Source organism: Fragaria vesca, linkage group LG5, assembly GCF_000184155.1.
Source record: "Fragaria vesca subsp. vesca linkage group LG5, FraVesHawaii_1.0, whole genome shotgun sequence".
NCBI lineage: Eukaryota > Viridiplantae > Streptophyta > Magnoliopsida > Rosales > Rosaceae > Fragaria > Fragaria vesca.
The window spans coordinates 520,005-536,756 of NC_020495.1; the positions used below are offsets into that span (position 1 = coordinate 520,005).

The window sequence follows — 16,752 nt, forward strand, 5'->3', positions numbered from 1 at the left end:
GAGAGAGAGAGAGAAAGAGTGAGCTGGTTAATTTTGAGAAGATCGAGTTTGGTTGTTACCGGTGTTTAGTTTGTTTTGTTTGCAGCAAACTCTCCGGCGCTCGTGCAGTGGCGCTTTCCTTGTCTGGTAGAGAGAGATTGTCAGCGCCACCCACGCGTCTTTAGCTCTCACTCCCACGCTAGGGTTAGCTGGAATATCTATTATGCGGTCAAACCATGCTTGCTCTCTTCCCTCCCACCAACCCTTACCTTACACACAACCTGTCTCTCTCTCCCTCTAGTTTGTCTTTGCTGGCCTTTTCTAGTGCAACTCTTTCACTTACACATGCATCCATGCCTCTCCTCCTCGATCACCATCATCATCATCATCATTTGTGTGCTCCCTCGATCTCTAGCTAAGCTGCTATAGCTTGCTAGCTCTCAAATGCTTGTTATGGTACTTCTGGATCTGTTTTTCCCAAAACAGATCTTGTATAGATTATAGCTAGATATGTACTTCAGAATTCATTTGATTGTGTTGTTTATACACACGTATATCATACTGCGTACTTCTCTAGCTAGACAAACTACAAAGAGACCATGTTCGTGAATCATGTATATTTTATCTCACGTAATAGAACCCAAATGAAATGATTTAATTATCCCCAAGACTCTCCAATCCATCACTCACTCTCTTAGTAGCTCATTTGCTGCACTGAATCAGAATTTTCGGCATGTTTAATTATGTTGATAATGTTTATACGGAGTAAGATAGCTTAACCAAATTGTATTTAAGTTCATTTCAGACTACGAAGGTGTTAAATTGGTTTAGGTGTCTTATAACTATATATGACTAATCATATGATTCATGTCTGTCCGGGCATGGTCATTCTAGTTAGCTTTCTTCTGTCACTTCTCAACAAATAAAATGTTATGATGGTAGTACCTGTAAAGTGACTTTCTCAGTGTTAGGCTTTGTTTCTTTATGACCATGATTGTGTTTTGCTGAACTCCTCTTCTGCACCAATGAAAACAACTGTGAATGCACAAAATGAAAGATTCGGACCCATCAATCTTGATCATCAAACTAGTTCGGCCAATTCTCTTTTCTTAGATGCGGGTGCGAGTTATACATCATTCTTCTACAACTTCTTCGATCCTCATTAGTTCGATTACTGCTAGTGCCTTTCACCTTTGCAGTCACAGAGAAGTAGTTCGAATATAAAGACTAACCATCTCAATCAATTATTCTTTCCTTATAAAAGAGTATCATCCACAAACCTCGAAGTTATGGAGTAAACACGCATCCAAGTAAGAACTCTTTGGATTTGATTGTTTTATAGTCTAGTAAACTTTTGTTATAGTTAATATTACCCTATGCCAAATGGAACTATACACCCGGGCCAATTAAAATCATTAGGATCTTACCAAAAGGTAACCACGAAAGGTACACATCAAGTACCAAACTGAGGATAACTTTAAAAGTGTTTCTGAATAATTTTCTATGTGATACTAATTAGCATTCATATCGATTGATCATATATACTAATTGAGGATGTTAATTTGTATATATTCGTTTTAAGTTTAGAGTTTGCATCAAGTAAGAAAACAATTCAAGATGGGTACTCTGTATTTAGTCCAGTTTCATGTGATTTAGAGACATATATATACACGTACATGAGAATTATGGATCCGACGGTGTGACTTTAACATTTGAAATGCACTTCGTTTATTTTGATACTACGGGTTTGAGCTCAAGAATCACTTGGTAAATAATTTGGATAAAGGTAAACTTCCTCTGGTTATAGTAATCATTTTAGGGTTTTAGTACATGAACATCCGAAAATGAAATTGGAGAAAATGGACGCGACAACAGCGGGGGTGGAGACACGCGGCATGTTACAAAAGGAAGTGGACAATATAGACCCAACATTAAGGTTTGTATACGTTTGATAAAGATAGAATTTGCATGTGGGTCATGTGTAATGTACACGAGAGTCGATCTAGTCCAGTTTTGATGTGCCAGCCCCATATATTTGATCGATTCCATGAAAAATTCCATCGAAGTTGCTAGTTATTTGTCTTCCTAAAGTTGATTCTACTTTTCAATGTTCGTCCACCTTTCGTTTTCTTGTTCAATCAAACTTTACCTTCTACTAGTTGAAATCGTATAATTCGGTTTGGTTAATCAATTAGTTAGTTTGCTAATTTACCAATTAGCAGCATCGATAGGCTTAAGATAGGATCGAAGACTCAAATTACGTTTCGATATAAACGTTAAGTTACATTTCGATAGTTAAGCTTTGCACTTTGTAGTTCAACATGAACAAATTTGTAGAATATAATACATGCTATATATGTCATGAACTGATAAATTAAATCTTATTTAAGATAAAAGATAGTTACCAGTTATCATTCATGCATACTCGTACTTATTTTTAATTTTGTCACTCCATTATGTTGGAATAACACAAGTATAATGTTTTTCCCCTATTTTCTTAATTAGCGATGGAAGCATATATAATAGTTATCTTAAGTGCTCGTCCATCTCTATAATAAGTAAATATATAAGAAACACATGAGATTTTTACATAATATGAAGAAGTTTGATAACATATCGATCAGACGATGATCACTTTGATCACTTTGACTTAGTTTCACCGTTGTTTTTTCTTTTTGATCAAGTTTCACCCTCATTTGTAATAGATCGAAATGTATGTGTTGATGAAATTGAAAGAGGGCCGACCAAATTAGATGACTAAAACTATAGTGGTAATAACAAATCTAAAAAATTAGACAATTTTAACTCATAATTTCAAACCCATTTTGATGAAAGAGAGAGAGAGAGAGAGAAAAAGAGAGGTGGGGACCACTCCACCGCCCATAAGCACGCAGTAGTAGTCACACCGAAACCAAACCCATATCCATCCTCACCCCTCTTTCTACTTCTCTCTATCTATTTCTCATCGATCTAACCCTAACCCAACTCTGACCCCCTCTCTCTCTACACACCCCAGCTGAGCAAGATGACTCCCATACCTGTTTCCTAGCTCCTCATCTCTCCTTCCCCAAACCTTCAACAACATCCCCACAAACACACACACAAGAGCTTCCCCAACCAAACTGCGAGTGAAGAAGCTAGCATGGCCATTCAGCTCCCATCCGGTGGGTGACAGCAGAAATCTGCTGCTCATTCTCTCCATCTTTCTGGTGAAGCTAGTTTTTTTTGCAGTAAACAAGAGGTCAGGAAAGCAGGAAAGCAAAGCTTAAAAAGAGAGACACAACCCCAGAAGCCAGAAGTACTAGTTACTCATCCTCCTCTTTGTTTTTAATCTTTATTCCCTTTTGCTCCTCCCCACTTTCTTTTCCTTTTGAAATCTGTATAACCTTTTGAGCTATATATCTAGCTTGCAATAGTACCTCCCCCTCAATTTTCTATTCTCAATCTTCTTGGGTTCTGATCACTTCCTCTCACAGATAGGTTCTTTGTATTTGAGTAATCAATTTAAAGCATAGAATTATGGATGCCCATTCTCTTCCCCCTCCTTTCCACACTAGAGATTTCCAACTCCATCACCAGCAGCAGCAGCAGCAGCATCACCACCAGTTCCACCACCAGCAGCAAAACTCCGAAGACGAGCAGACCGGAAGCAGCGGCCTCAACAAGGGAACCAAAAGAGAGCGAGATATCGACAACAACAACAACGACAGTGGAAATGGCGGTGAAGGCAGCAAAGAGCTGAACATCACTGTTTCCGGGGATGGATCGGAAATGACAAGAAGACCGAGAGGCAGGCCTGCCGGATCCAAAAACAAGCCGAAGCCGCCCATCATCATTACTCGAGATAGTGCTAATGCTCTCCGAACCCATGTCATGGAAATCGCTGATGGCTGCGACATAGTGGAGAGTGTTGCCACCTTTGCTCGCAGACGCCAGAGAGGCGTCTGCATTATGAGCGGCACGGGGACTGTCACCAACGTCACCCTCAGGCAACCAGCGACCCCGGGCTCTGTCGTAACTTTACACGGCCGATTTGAGATCTTGTCCCTAGCAGGGTCCTTCCTACCACCTCCAGCCCCGCCTGCGGCAACTGGTTTGACCATTTATCTGGCAGGCGGGCAAGGGCAGGTGGTTGGAGGCAGTGTTGTTGGGACTCTTTTGGCTTCGGGTCCGGTGGTGATTATGGCTGCCTCGTTTAGCAACGCCGCGTACGAGCGGCTTCCACTGGAGGAGGACGAGGGTTCGATGCCAATGCCGGGAGGGAGTATGGGGTCTCCCACCGCGGTTGGTCAACAACAGCACCAGCAGCAACAGCAGCAACAACAGCTTTTGGCCGAAGCTGCTAATACAAATGCGCCTCTTTTCCATGGTTTACCTCCCAATCTCCTAAATTCCATGCAATTGCCGGCTGAAGCGGCGTACTGGGCTACCGGCCGCCCTCCATTCTAACCATATTGATGTCCTTGAAGAAGAACAACAACAAGAAGAAGCCTTTCCAGTTCAAGATGGTCATTCAGTACTCCTCTCTTCACACCTGCATCTTACCAAGATGACACAAGACTTTGTAGCTGGCTAGTAGCTATGTAGCTAGCAGAATTTGGGTTGTCGAGCATTTTCAGGTTTTTAATGTGTTTCTTTTTCTCTTTTTTTTTTTCTGAGTTTGGTTTAGCTAGCATTTGATCGATGATTTAGGTACGTACCATTTATATGTTTTACATCTTTGATTGATCGAAAGACTACTGTGTATATTCATGGATTATTATTCTTGGTGAGAGTTTCATTTTGTGTGTTTATTATCTAGTAAAAGCCTAAAAGGACAGTAGCCAAGAAGAAGGAACATGACTCTTTCATTCCATTCTTCCATTATCCATGAATAAGAAAAAGCTGATCAAGCCCTTGTTCTTCTCCTTTCTACTAGCTTTTGAGTTTCTAGCTATATATCTCTCACATCTAGCTACTAGTTAACTGATAACCTGCATTGATGTGATTCTCTGGGCTACCATATGATATTAATGGTTACCTATTATAAATATGTAGAGCATATTATGGTATAATAATCACAACTATATATACATGCATATACTGCATACTGATAAGAGTAATTATTACTTTGTCTATATAAGCTGACCAAGGTTTGGAAGGATATCGAGGGTTTGAAAGTCTGTAGCTAAGTATGCGCGAGAGATAGAAGCAAAGAGGTATGGGCGTATTAGAGTTTCCATGTGTATTTCTTTCCCCTTCTTTTAGTTAGTTCTAGAGAGAAAGAGAGAGAGGGGAGATATGATCAGAAATATATTGGGATAGGGAGACATGAATATATTTGGGTACTGGTTTACACGTGCATTGCTGAAGAAGCTCCTTTCCGAGGCAAACAACATCAACAACAACACTCTTCCATTAAACGCCCACAACTAGCAAGCAGGACTTGGCCGGATCCTCTCTATCTCTTTCTCTCTGCCTTTCTTGGGTTCAGAGAATGAGGGTTGGGCATGCACCTAGCTTTCTTCCTTCCTTCCTAGCTGTGATCTCCTACTAGCAGCTCCTTCTTACACCTTGCTTTGCTTTTCGATCCGCAAGCTTTAAAAGCTTACTAGCTAGAGTTATCCATTTCTTTTGCATGTTGGGGTCACTCCTAGTTAAACTGATGAACTTTGGTTTGTAGTCTATGATATCTTGCCCATAAGAGTAATTCTATCCAATACATTATATGTTAAATTGTTAAAGTTTTACAAGCCACGTTACTAAATTGGTAAAATTGTTTGTTAGTGTTACACAGTCATGAAAGTTAGGGTTTTTAAAAAATCAGATTTTCAATTCAAAGGTTTTTGAATTTGAGGTTTTAGAGAATCGACAACAATTATTATTAGTTTATATTATTATTATTATTTCTCGACTTTAGTTTCTACTCACCACAAAGTTAGAAATATCATTATTTTGTCAGTTGTAACGGATGTTAAAAGACGACGACTTTCCAGTTACGAGATTAGAAAACAAGAATGATAAACAAAAATGGAGCTTTGCATTGGTTTGGCAACTTGAAAGGTGTAACATGAAACACATGTAGATGCAATGATATGCCGAAACGTACATGTTAACTCAAGTGTACCATTCGCCAAGCATGCATGATTTAGAAGTTTTATAATTGTCGGAGCCCTGAATCCTTAAACACCATTATTTTGAAAAACTGTAGAACAAAAAATTTATAATACTTCGTCAATTAATAACTAACAGTTGAGAGACTAGTGAATGTAACGGTTGAAAACAAAAACACAGGTTAATTGTTCATTATTTGTCTCTCACAATCTCTTCGATTGTCCCTTAGGTGAGCAGACCTCTAGAAATGATTAATCAGGTTTGTACATGATATAAATCACTAATTAGAGCATCTCTAGCTACTACAAAGGCCTCTCTTCTCTCTAAACCCTAAAACCAGAAAACCTCAACCTTCACCAAATCACCCCCGTCTGGTGGTGGTCCTTGGCCGGTTTCGCGCCGACGAGAGTTACGAAACCTTTGATCTAAAGGGGTTCTTTGGCCTGAAAGCTCATGCCAGATTTTAACTGGCGTGGTTTTTTCGGATCGTGTTTGGAGACAAGAACACCCATGGTTATAATGTTTGGGCGGCGGGGTTAGGATGATGTACATCAGATTCTCCATCCTTTCTTGTGTGGTGATGGAAGTGGTGCATTAGTTTCAAATTGGCGGCAGTGATGTGGTCTTGGGTGCGGCGATGTTGGGTGTTCTCTTCGTGGTGGTGTCTAGTCAGCAACAAGACATGGCGGCGAAATGGCATCGAGGAACAGCGGGGGCTGCACAGTGCATGACCATGGCGGCTGGTGCGCATTCACCTTGTCTACAACAATGATGGAGGCTGAGCTAGGTTAACTGCTATTGGACCTAGGGTTAATTTCCTTTTGGGCATAAGGGTTATTTTTCTATTTAACTATCTTAATATATCTAAATAATTCCAAATACAATTTTGTGTATTAGGATTCTAAGCACATGTTGTGCCTCATACGTCTTATGGCGTGCATGTGTCTATTTTCTAAAGTAGTTGTAAGTTCTCTAGTGTTCTCTAGAGTAATACCGAAGAAGATTATCAGCTACCTCTACGTTCTAAAATGTCTAGTGATAGATCTATTGTCTATGTACCACTGTGGGTACTACCACTAACTTCTTGTCTGTCTATCCATGATAGCGATTGGGTATGTAACCATCTATCTTACGTGTGATGAATATATTTATTGGCTTGATTAAAAAAAAATCACTAATTAGAGCCTATTATTGTAGCTCAAATTAGGGCGTTAGAATAACTGATCAAGGACTACGGTGAGGTCATGAAACATAGTATGAACACATCAAGTGTCTTATAGAATTTGAGTGCATTCGGTCTATGCTGGACCTAGCTTGAACGGAGAACATAAAAGTGGAAGAAAATCCGCCTAACAAATGAGAAGTTGAAAACCAATGAACAAATGTGATAGTGAATCTCTTGATCCAAATTTCTAAACTCAATTGCTTCTTCCACTCTTTGATTTTCTTCATGCTTGCTAAATGTGCAGTTGCGGATGGAATATTGCCTAAACTCAATTGCTTCTTCCACTCTCAACTCAATTTTCTTCATGCTTTCGATTGCTTCACAATCCGAGGCTAGTGTATTAGCAAATTGGGTTAGTATTTCCTACACTCATAGGGAAAGTGTCTTAAAATTCTCTGTGTAAGTACAAAAAGCCTTTTGTCTTTATGTTTGTGCATTGTAGGTAGAAGGTGAGAGTCCTAACGTGGAGGATGGCATTCAGAGGTTGTCAAAGTTTCAGCACCGGCATCAAGACAATTACAGTTTATTTACAAAGAGATGCAAAAGCATTTTCCTGGTTTCCTATTTGTCCTGGCATCAATGTACAAACTAATTTGAAGCACTGATGGAATGAAAACTCAAAACATAATCTAACGATAATAATGATAAAGGAATTAGGGTTTTTGTGCAGACCTCAACTAAACATTAGGACTAAACAAAGGCATGTCAGTCAGTATGGTGAGTTCCTCAGAAACAAGATAGTCAACCTCTAGTTGCAAGCATTCCTTTTTGTCGATTTGCAAGAATCAAATCCCATGCTTGCGACCTTGCTGTGCATCTTCCACACTTCATATCAGTTCCATTATTTCACGACTCTTAATTATTAATCCGCAGCCGCCTCAGTTCACCTTGGAAGGTGGGGCTAGAAGTTAGTGTCCGATATGCAAGAGTTCTTATGTCTTCACGCGAACAGTCTCGTGAAATGCGTACAAGCTCCCACAAGGCACCACCACTGATCATATCTTTTGCATTTGTTTCTGAAAAATAGTGAATTCTACATTTTCAGCAAACTATCCACAGAGGATTAGCTTGTTCATGGTGGGAACATAAGAAAGAGCAAGGAAAGTTTACCATGTTGTGCTAAGTGGCATAGTGCTAGCTCAATATGGCGCCTGATTGGTGAGGCTTCATTATTAGCATTCTGTACAATCCATGAAAGTGCACCGTCCTCAATCAAAAGAGACTTTCCGTTTTTGGTCCCTAAATTTAAATAACCACATTAGTTCAGTACGAAGGATGATAAGACTTTAGCTGCTTAAATGCAATAATTCTTCACTAATAAGTCTCAATTTCGATAAGCACAGAATGATTTGAAGACAACCACAGAAAGACCTTTATGATAGTCTTTTACCTTGTGTAGAGGCCCTAGACTCGCATTTCGCGAAATTTGCAATCCCACGAGCAACTTGTGCAAGAACATCTGGATGCCCACATCTGACCATTCCAAGCAATGCCTTAATGCCACCTTCAGCTCTTAGCTTGCTCTGTAATTTATCTGAACAATGCAATCACATTGTTGTTGATGACAGCAGAATATAGCAACAAAAATTAGATTTTATCTGGAAAGTAGATAAAGAGTTCCCTGCTGAAGAATGATGGAGATCCTACATCTAACATTTGAGGTGATTAAGGATATGATTAGGGGATTGGGCTGATTTAGGGAGTAGATTCAAACAAGTACTTTTTATTGAATCAGTAAAAGATATGTTTGACATTAGGCCATGATGTAAATCTTTTCAGACTAGAGCATAGACATTTAAAATAAAAGCCCAACTTCTCTGTAGTTCTTCACAATCCTTTCCCTCCTTTTGTTTTCGTCCTCTTCTATTTTCTCTAGAGAAATAGTTCTTTGTTTGTATTGACCCAGACACAGTATTTAGCAAAACAACAATAGATACAAGTATGATTAACAACTAATTCTGGCACAGCCAGTACTTTACTTCCCTGTTGATAATGTTTGCTTGCTACATTTTCATCTAATCCTAAGTAGGAGTAAGGTTCATAGATTTAATTGAACTCATTTATAACTTCTTGCAACTTGCTGTCTTCTAGGATTAACAAATCTGAAGAAATGAACTTCAAAGAGGTCAGAAGGCTCACCATTTCCGCAAAGGTTAGCAATGGCTCCAGCAACCATTCGAAGTGTTTGTGGATCTTCACCATTGGCTGCTGTCATAGATAACAAACTAATTCCCCCTTGATTCATTATCAGCTCCTGGTTGGTTTCTGAGTTCAAAGCCAAATTATAGAGCCGATTATTAGCCAACATTTGCAATATCTCTGAAGAATCATGGACTAGGGACTAATGATTTTACCATTCATTGCTAAATTTGCAATGGCACCTGCTGCAACTCTATGTATGGTTTCATCCTCAGAGGTTTTAAGTAACATCAACAAGGATGTGAGACCACCAGCTTCTACAATTTTCTCCTGATTTGCTTCTGCAAATTATGGGGAAACAGGTATTACTGCTTGCAATGTTTACCAACATATTTGGAAGAGGAAAAAGATCTTAGAAATCAGTTGTGCTAGTTTTTTTATTTTCTTTTCTCATAGATAACTCCCACAGATCTGCTATTTAGTGGTCCTTTAAAACTAAATGCTATGCTACTTTAAGTATAAATATGTATTTACTCTCTAGTCTCTACATCAGAAGAGATGTTCTTAGAAACTATTATGCCACAGGTAATATCAGTAACATGCTGGCGCATTGAATTTGAGAACTTCAGAAAATAAGCATGTAAGTGGCAGTAGCAAGGCAAGGAAAATGAACAAGGTAAAGAAGTGAAATCACCTTCAGCAGCAAGATTTGCTACAACTTTAACGGCATGAATTCGCACGTCATTGTCTTCAGCTTCAAGTAATGACAAGATCTTTTGCAATCCCACTAATTATATTACATACCATTAGTAATAAGTAAACAAAAGAAAAAAAAAAAAGAAGAGAAAAATTTGATGAATGTTATATGATATAGCATCAAGTGAAAACTGCAACCTTGTTCGAAGATTTTTGCTATTGAGGCTTTGTCCTCATTTCCTGAATCATTAAGCTGTAGATGCCTAACTTGAGTCATGAGGGAGTCAAGGCCACCAACTTTTCCAGGACCACTCTTATCAAGTTGTCTACTTGTCTGCAAGAGCATATGTGTTAATGCGCATGTCAGGACTGTGGATACCATGGAATTGCTGCCAACAATCAGGAAATAGATGATTCCCAATAAGAGTTATAAACTTTACATACAGCATACCTCATCAGCATCAAAGCTCATTTGCAACAACTGACTGTGAAGTGCTGCTATTTCTACTTCAAGTTTCTCTTTCTGATGTGCCTCATCTTCAAGCATCTTACGAAGCTTTGAGATCTCTGAATTTGCAGCTGCCTACCACATCAAAATAATTTCTCTATGTAACATCCGCAAGATTTCAAAGATCGATTCAATGATATGATATCAGAATCATTAAACTGGTTATGAGACGCACCTCTGACCTTTTCCATTGTGTCAGTTGACTCTTAAGATTATTGCTTTCCTCTTCAGCAGCCTTCCTAAGACTTGTCTCTCGCTGGAGCAACTTTCGCAAGTCATCAATTTCCTCAACATGCAACTTGCAAATCTGGGTATAATAAACTTCTTAGGAATACTCCTCAACACAACATAAAATAAAAACAAGAGCTAAAATATCAGTGGCAGGGGCAATAAGAAAATATATCATGTAAATCAAGGGACCACTACTTGATCGATTGTGAAAACTTAATGTGAAAGGCAGCTGGAAACCAATATAACATTGTGCTTAAAATGAGAGAAAACAGAAGAAGCAACTTCATAAGTCACATAATGTATTCCAATTACTAATCGTCCCTAAAATTTAACTTGTGACCTTGATAAAATGCATGATGATATGTTACTTCCCCGCATGAAAGACAATATTCAAGAACATGTTTAGAGCCAAAAATAGAAGAAATTCACGTGGGTGACGTAACGACAATACCCATACACTCCCAGTGACACGACTTCTCCATACCAGAGGAAGGTGTAGCAGGTATTATCCACAGAAGGTGTAGTAGGTAGTATCTCTACCTGGCCTACCAGGTAACCTGTTTACCATATACCTTTTTTATTGACACACACACACACACACACACATTTATAAAGCACCAGTTTATTAATCTTTCTACTGCAGCTTTTCTTCTCAAAATTCTGCAAATGATGGATAATTGAAATCAACGATCATTATAAAGCGAGCCAGGGGCATTTAAACAAGATCTACCAATTGATTTATCCACTTCACCCATTTATGCACGAAAATAACAGCGAAAAAGAATAGTACACATATAATAGGTCTGGCTCAACCTGATTAATCATCAATTCAGAATCATAGAAGACCTAACAAAGATAAGAAATTTTCAACTACAAGCCAGAAGCCCTTGTGAAACACAAACAATTCACTACGACACTGCTATAGTGCTATCAGAAAGAGCATAGAACAAGAAAGAAGTGGAGAATTATACCTCTTTGCTCGATGTGACATTAGATCCATCGTCCTTGGGTCCATTTGTGACTTTTTCAAAGTCATGCTTTGGCTGATTCATCACCAACTGCTCTTCAAGCTTCTTTATTGATTCCATATAATCCTTCTGATATTTCAATCTTTCCTTCTACATGGGATAAATATAAGGAGTTCAATAAACATAATCAAATTTACACACTCGAGGTAAGCAGGACAATATCTATATATTTTTCTTCCAATGCTTTAAAAACTTAAATGAGGCCATATTTTCATTTGTATAATGAGCCACAAAAACAGTGTTGAATCAGTAAAGAAAACATTTTTTTAACTGTATAACTGTGTGATTGTCAACTTTCCATGATTTTAAAACAAAAACTTGCCTCCAGCGCATCTTCATAGTTCTTTTCAACCTCTGACATTTGATTTTGAGCTTCTGTGGCTATTCTTTCAATCTCATCCTCAAATGCTTTCTGTTGTCTTTCATGTTCTGCAATGAGTTTGTCTAATTGTATATCTAGTCTTCTTGACAAACTTTTATAGTCGAATTCCTCCTTCAGTTTCAACATGTTTTCCACTTTCATAGCCTGAGTAAACGCAACACATTAGTATATTGAAAATAATAACATTTTTTATTTTATTTTTGCTTAAGAAGAGTTTTCAAAATAATTGTAATGCATCAAGGAGAAGATATTGCTAACTTATGCTAGCAATTTTTTTTTTCCAAAGATGACTACCAACTATACCAGAAATGCAAAATGAGAGTTGTAGAAAAAAGTGATCTGGGAACCCACCCGCTGTCCAAACATAATAGTACTAGCTGTCTCTCCTCGATGTCGCGGTGATGGACCGATAGTAACAACCAGTGAAGTCCTTGCTGTGCCTGTTAAAATTTACTGGTATCAGGCATCTATAAATGTTAAAATATCTAAAATGTAGAGAGAATTTTTCTTTATTAATCTATCAATATTATTCTTTTCTTTCATCTGGGGGTGTATGATGGGGGAAATCATTATGTAAAATCAGCGTGCAAAGACCTGGGAGACAACTCTATTTATTTTAGCAAACAAACAGATTTTAATCTACGGAGGGAGGACTTCTCAAAAAAAAAAGAAAAAAAGAAAGGAAAACAGAATATACCCAAGCTAGCCAGGTAAAACTTTCAAAAGTATACACAGGATGGACATAACATATCCTGATTTACTCTAGTAAAATATGAAGTTGAAACCCCATCTTACCTCCAAATGAATCCCGAAGCAATCTTGTAAGTTTTGAATCTCGAACAGGAATATGGGAACTGTTCTCGGCCAATGCATTAATGCACTTTCCCAGTGCACTTAATGAGAGATTGATTGATTTCGCTTCCTCTAATGTATGTCCTTCACTTCCTGGCATACAAAATAGATCAACAAAAAGACCAAATGAGACCTCCCCCCAATCAGTCCTTCTAAAAAGCTATCTCTTCTTTATTAACCTCTTAAAGTTATGGCCAGAAATGCTCCGATTTTCTGAGATAATGAATGCAGGAATATAAAGAGAGAGATCTTTCTTCCGGAGTAGGTTGAAGTAACAGGAAATAGAAAACGAAAACAGGAAACAATTCCAATATATTTATGGATGCACACCTGATTTGTCGATACGCTCTGAACCAGCAAGATCCACTACAACTAACTTGCTCTTTCGAACAACAGGAGGCTTCAGACTTTTAACAGTATGGGAGTTATTGACATTTTGGCTTGAAAGAGCTGAATCTCTTCCCTTTACAGACTTTTTTACGTGTACCTGTAACATTTGAAATCTCCCTTTTTTATTAGCATATAAAATTTCTCTTAATACTTGAATATTGCCAGGTTACAAAATCTTCACCAACCAATAAACACACAAGCCTCGTAAAAAGAGAAGTATAAACTACTTACCATCAGAATAGCATGGCTACGAGAAGATTCAGTATTCAGTTTTGTATTAGTAGCAAAGCGGTGAGCTTCCCCTAATCTTAGTAGTTCCACGAAACTCTTGTGGTCCCTGATTTCAACTAGGCTTGCCCCTGGCAGTGAGACATCACCGGTTTTGGGGTCTTCCACTATAGAAATGCTATCATTTGCTGGATCAAGTAGGTCATGTATGGTTTCCATGTAAAGCTGACATGTATAGAACCAGAATGTTAGAGATACCATAGTCATTAGTCATCAGTGAAAAAGGTCGAATAAAACTTGTTGTATACCAATAATAACAATGCTATTAAAAATATAAAGACCAGATTGAGAGTTCATCAACCTGCAGGTACGAGACTGACAAAGAATCAGAGTCCAGAGATACATCTGCTAAAATGTCTTCCATGGCACGGACCATTATTCCACGAGCAGCAGTATCCTCCTCTCCAAGTCGTCCAAGTGTATACGTCTTTCCTGTACCAGTCTGGCCATATGCCATGACTGTCCCATTATAACCTTCCAGAACACTCTGGCGAAGGAAATTACAAGATGACATGTCACTCGAAGGAAATTCCACAAAATATAGAAGAAATTGGAAAAAAATCTTTACCCATTCGAATAGGATAGTAAATGATTATACAATTCACAATCCCCTTAGTCCTTGGCTGAAAAAACACCAATTGGGCATGCTAGCCATGACAATCTTTGGAACCTAATTCTACCAGCTAGGGTATAGTGTATACTGCACATGCAATTGAATCCAAGCCAGTACATAATTTGGATGAAGATGCAAACTACGAGTAACATGTACATTAAAAAATATCTGGAACCTTAGATAGTGTCACTAGACCAAATTTGTAGGAAGACTTCTACTTCGATTGAGGAACCACAATTATCAACTTGTAACAAAAACTGAAGCTTTATATATACGCACCTCTACAACAGGCTTTGCCACTACTTCATAAACACGCTTTTGTGATGCAAACTCTGTAAGAACTTCATCAAACTCATAAGTATCCAAGTCCCAATTGTTTCTCCGAAGTTTCAATCGTTTAAGCTGAAACAGAACAGAACATGATTAAATTGCACGGACCATAAAAGCAGATTATTAATTTAATAAGGATAGTTAGCTATCAATATACTAAGTCTTAGCAGGTACCTCTGGCTGTAATTCTACAATATCAGCAAAATCAGCATCCAAGACCATTTCATCAGAGTTACGTGGCCGCAATCTTACAGCTACTCGGACTCTTCCAGGAACTAGGCTCAAGAAAAGCAAAGTCAAATCAACAGCTATAAATCTAACATTTCAAAAACACAAAATACAGGAGAGTAAAGGAATTCACAACAGGAAGAATTGCTCAGATCCCAGTGATTTGAATACCAGATATTCAGTTACGGATAAGTGTTGCAAGATGCAAGTGAAACAGGAAGACTATAAATAATTATAACAACCTACAGAAGAAACTGACAATTACTTCTCCAACAAAGATTAAACTACACTAATCTAGCAGTCAAATTTACAATCAAAACGATACAAATCATATATAGAACATAAGCTTAAAGAAAAAGGCTTAAGTCTTCCAACACAAAGCAGGCACGAACTTCTCAACCATAGTCATGTGGAAAACCATTTTCACAGGCATGTTTCTACATGATTAACCCGGTTTACAGACTCCATATCAAAACCAAATAACTCGTATACCCAACTCAATATTCTTAGGACAAACAAATTTTCTTAGGACAAACAAATTCCCCTAAACTTGAAATGCATTGAAAATTTGAAACTTGGAACCAAAAAGATGGAATAGCTATTCATCCCCAGAAAAGAATATAACATTATTGCCTATATTAGTCAAAGAGGCCTCTCAGTTCTAAATTTGTCATGACTAACTCATTTCTCTTCATTCCTTCAAACATTTCAAACCCAAAACCACAAAATGCTTGAAACAAAAAACCCACCTCCAGTATTATCCTTAGAGGCAGCTCCAGCACCGCCACCGGCGACAGAGCCAGTGCTGTTCCGGCGAGGAGGAACCAAAGGCTTGGACTTTACAGAGGACTTGGGGTTGGAATTGACAGAAAGAGGCCTATCCACCTTCACAGAGCCTCTCTGAGTAGTGGCATCTCGGTAATTATACCCGCCTGAAGCGGCCATTGCACCCAGAAACACAAAAGCACGAGTCTTTGAAAGCTTTAGACAAAACCCAGAAAAACCCAAGTCTCTGTTTTGGAAATTGAGAAAGACCCAGGTTAAGTTGGTGTGTCTTGAATGCAGATGAAGCAGTAGAGACAGCAGTAGTAGTCGTAGTAGTTTCAAGTTTCGAAGTGGTAGTGGGGAGTAATCGTGTGGGATGTGACTCAGATAAATCCGGGTGTGTTTGATTTTGCTTCCTGAATCGAAGCGTTTGAAGAGAGAAAAAGAGAGAGAGAGAGATTGACTTGGTTTACTTTTGATTAAAGTGAGAGAGTAGTGATGGTCCCGTCGCAGCTTAGTAGGTCCCCATTATTGGCATTAACGGGGGTTTTAACTGTTTAAAAGGCCGAAAGTTACGACCGTGCCCCCTTTGTTTGGGTTTGGGGACCAAGTTCTTGTTCTTCTCTCTTGGAAAGTTTTTTGTTCTAACCATAATTTTGTGCTATAATGTTCGAGTTTGATTGTTTGATGTTATGGAATGATTGTTTGATTGTTCTTGTTCTTCATATGAAATGTAGTTTTGATATGTTATGAAATATTATAATGTGATTTTGTTTAAAAACAATAGTCACGATCCACACATATTCTCGTTCGAAAAAATATCATTTGCATTTTATAAGTTTATCTTTAGAAGCAATAACGTAGAATTCTCTAATCATTTCTGTGTTCAAATCTATTTGTGAAGTGACCTTTATCGAAGTGATTAACATGTAGGAAAGCATTAGTTTTTATTTAATTTCTCAACTGTTTTTTCTATTAGACGTGCTGTTGAAGCTAATGTTTGTT

The 16,752-nt window shown here is 38.2% G+C and overlaps 2 protein-coding genes across 2 annotated transcripts; one reads left to right on the top strand and one right to left on the bottom strand.

Moving 5' to 3' along the window:
• Positions 1-3,065: 3,065 nt before the first annotated feature.
• Positions 3,066-4,758, top strand: LOC101305662 (putative DNA-binding protein ESCAROLA-like). Its single transcript, XM_004298663.1, has one exon. The coding sequence runs from the start codon at positions 3,499-3,501 to the stop codon at positions 4,426-4,428; it is 930 nt and encodes a 309-aa protein (XP_004298711.1). The 5' UTR covers positions 3,066-3,498; the 3' UTR covers positions 4,429-4,758.
• A 3,098-nt stretch (positions 4,759-7,856) lies between these two features.
• On the bottom strand, positions 7,857-15,927 carry LOC101305942 (armadillo repeat-containing kinesin-like protein 3-like). The gene is made up of 19 exons (XM_004298664.1): positions 15,732-15,927; positions 14,929-15,029; positions 14,704-14,826; positions 14,113-14,298; positions 13,755-13,976; positions 13,464-13,620; positions 13,077-13,226; positions 12,633-12,721; positions 12,222-12,425; positions 11,843-11,989; positions 10,816-10,947; positions 10,584-10,715; positions 10,331-10,466; positions 10,131-10,223; positions 9,652-9,777; positions 9,437-9,562; positions 8,688-8,831; positions 8,408-8,536; positions 7,857-8,313 (listed from the first exon to the last, which is right to left on the bottom strand). The coding sequence occupies exons 1-19, from the start codon at positions 15,925-15,927 to the stop codon at positions 8,153-8,155; spliced, it is 2,754 nt and encodes a 917-aa protein (XP_004298712.1). The 3' UTR covers positions 7,857-8,152.
• Positions 15,928-16,752: the final 825 nt, after the last annotated feature.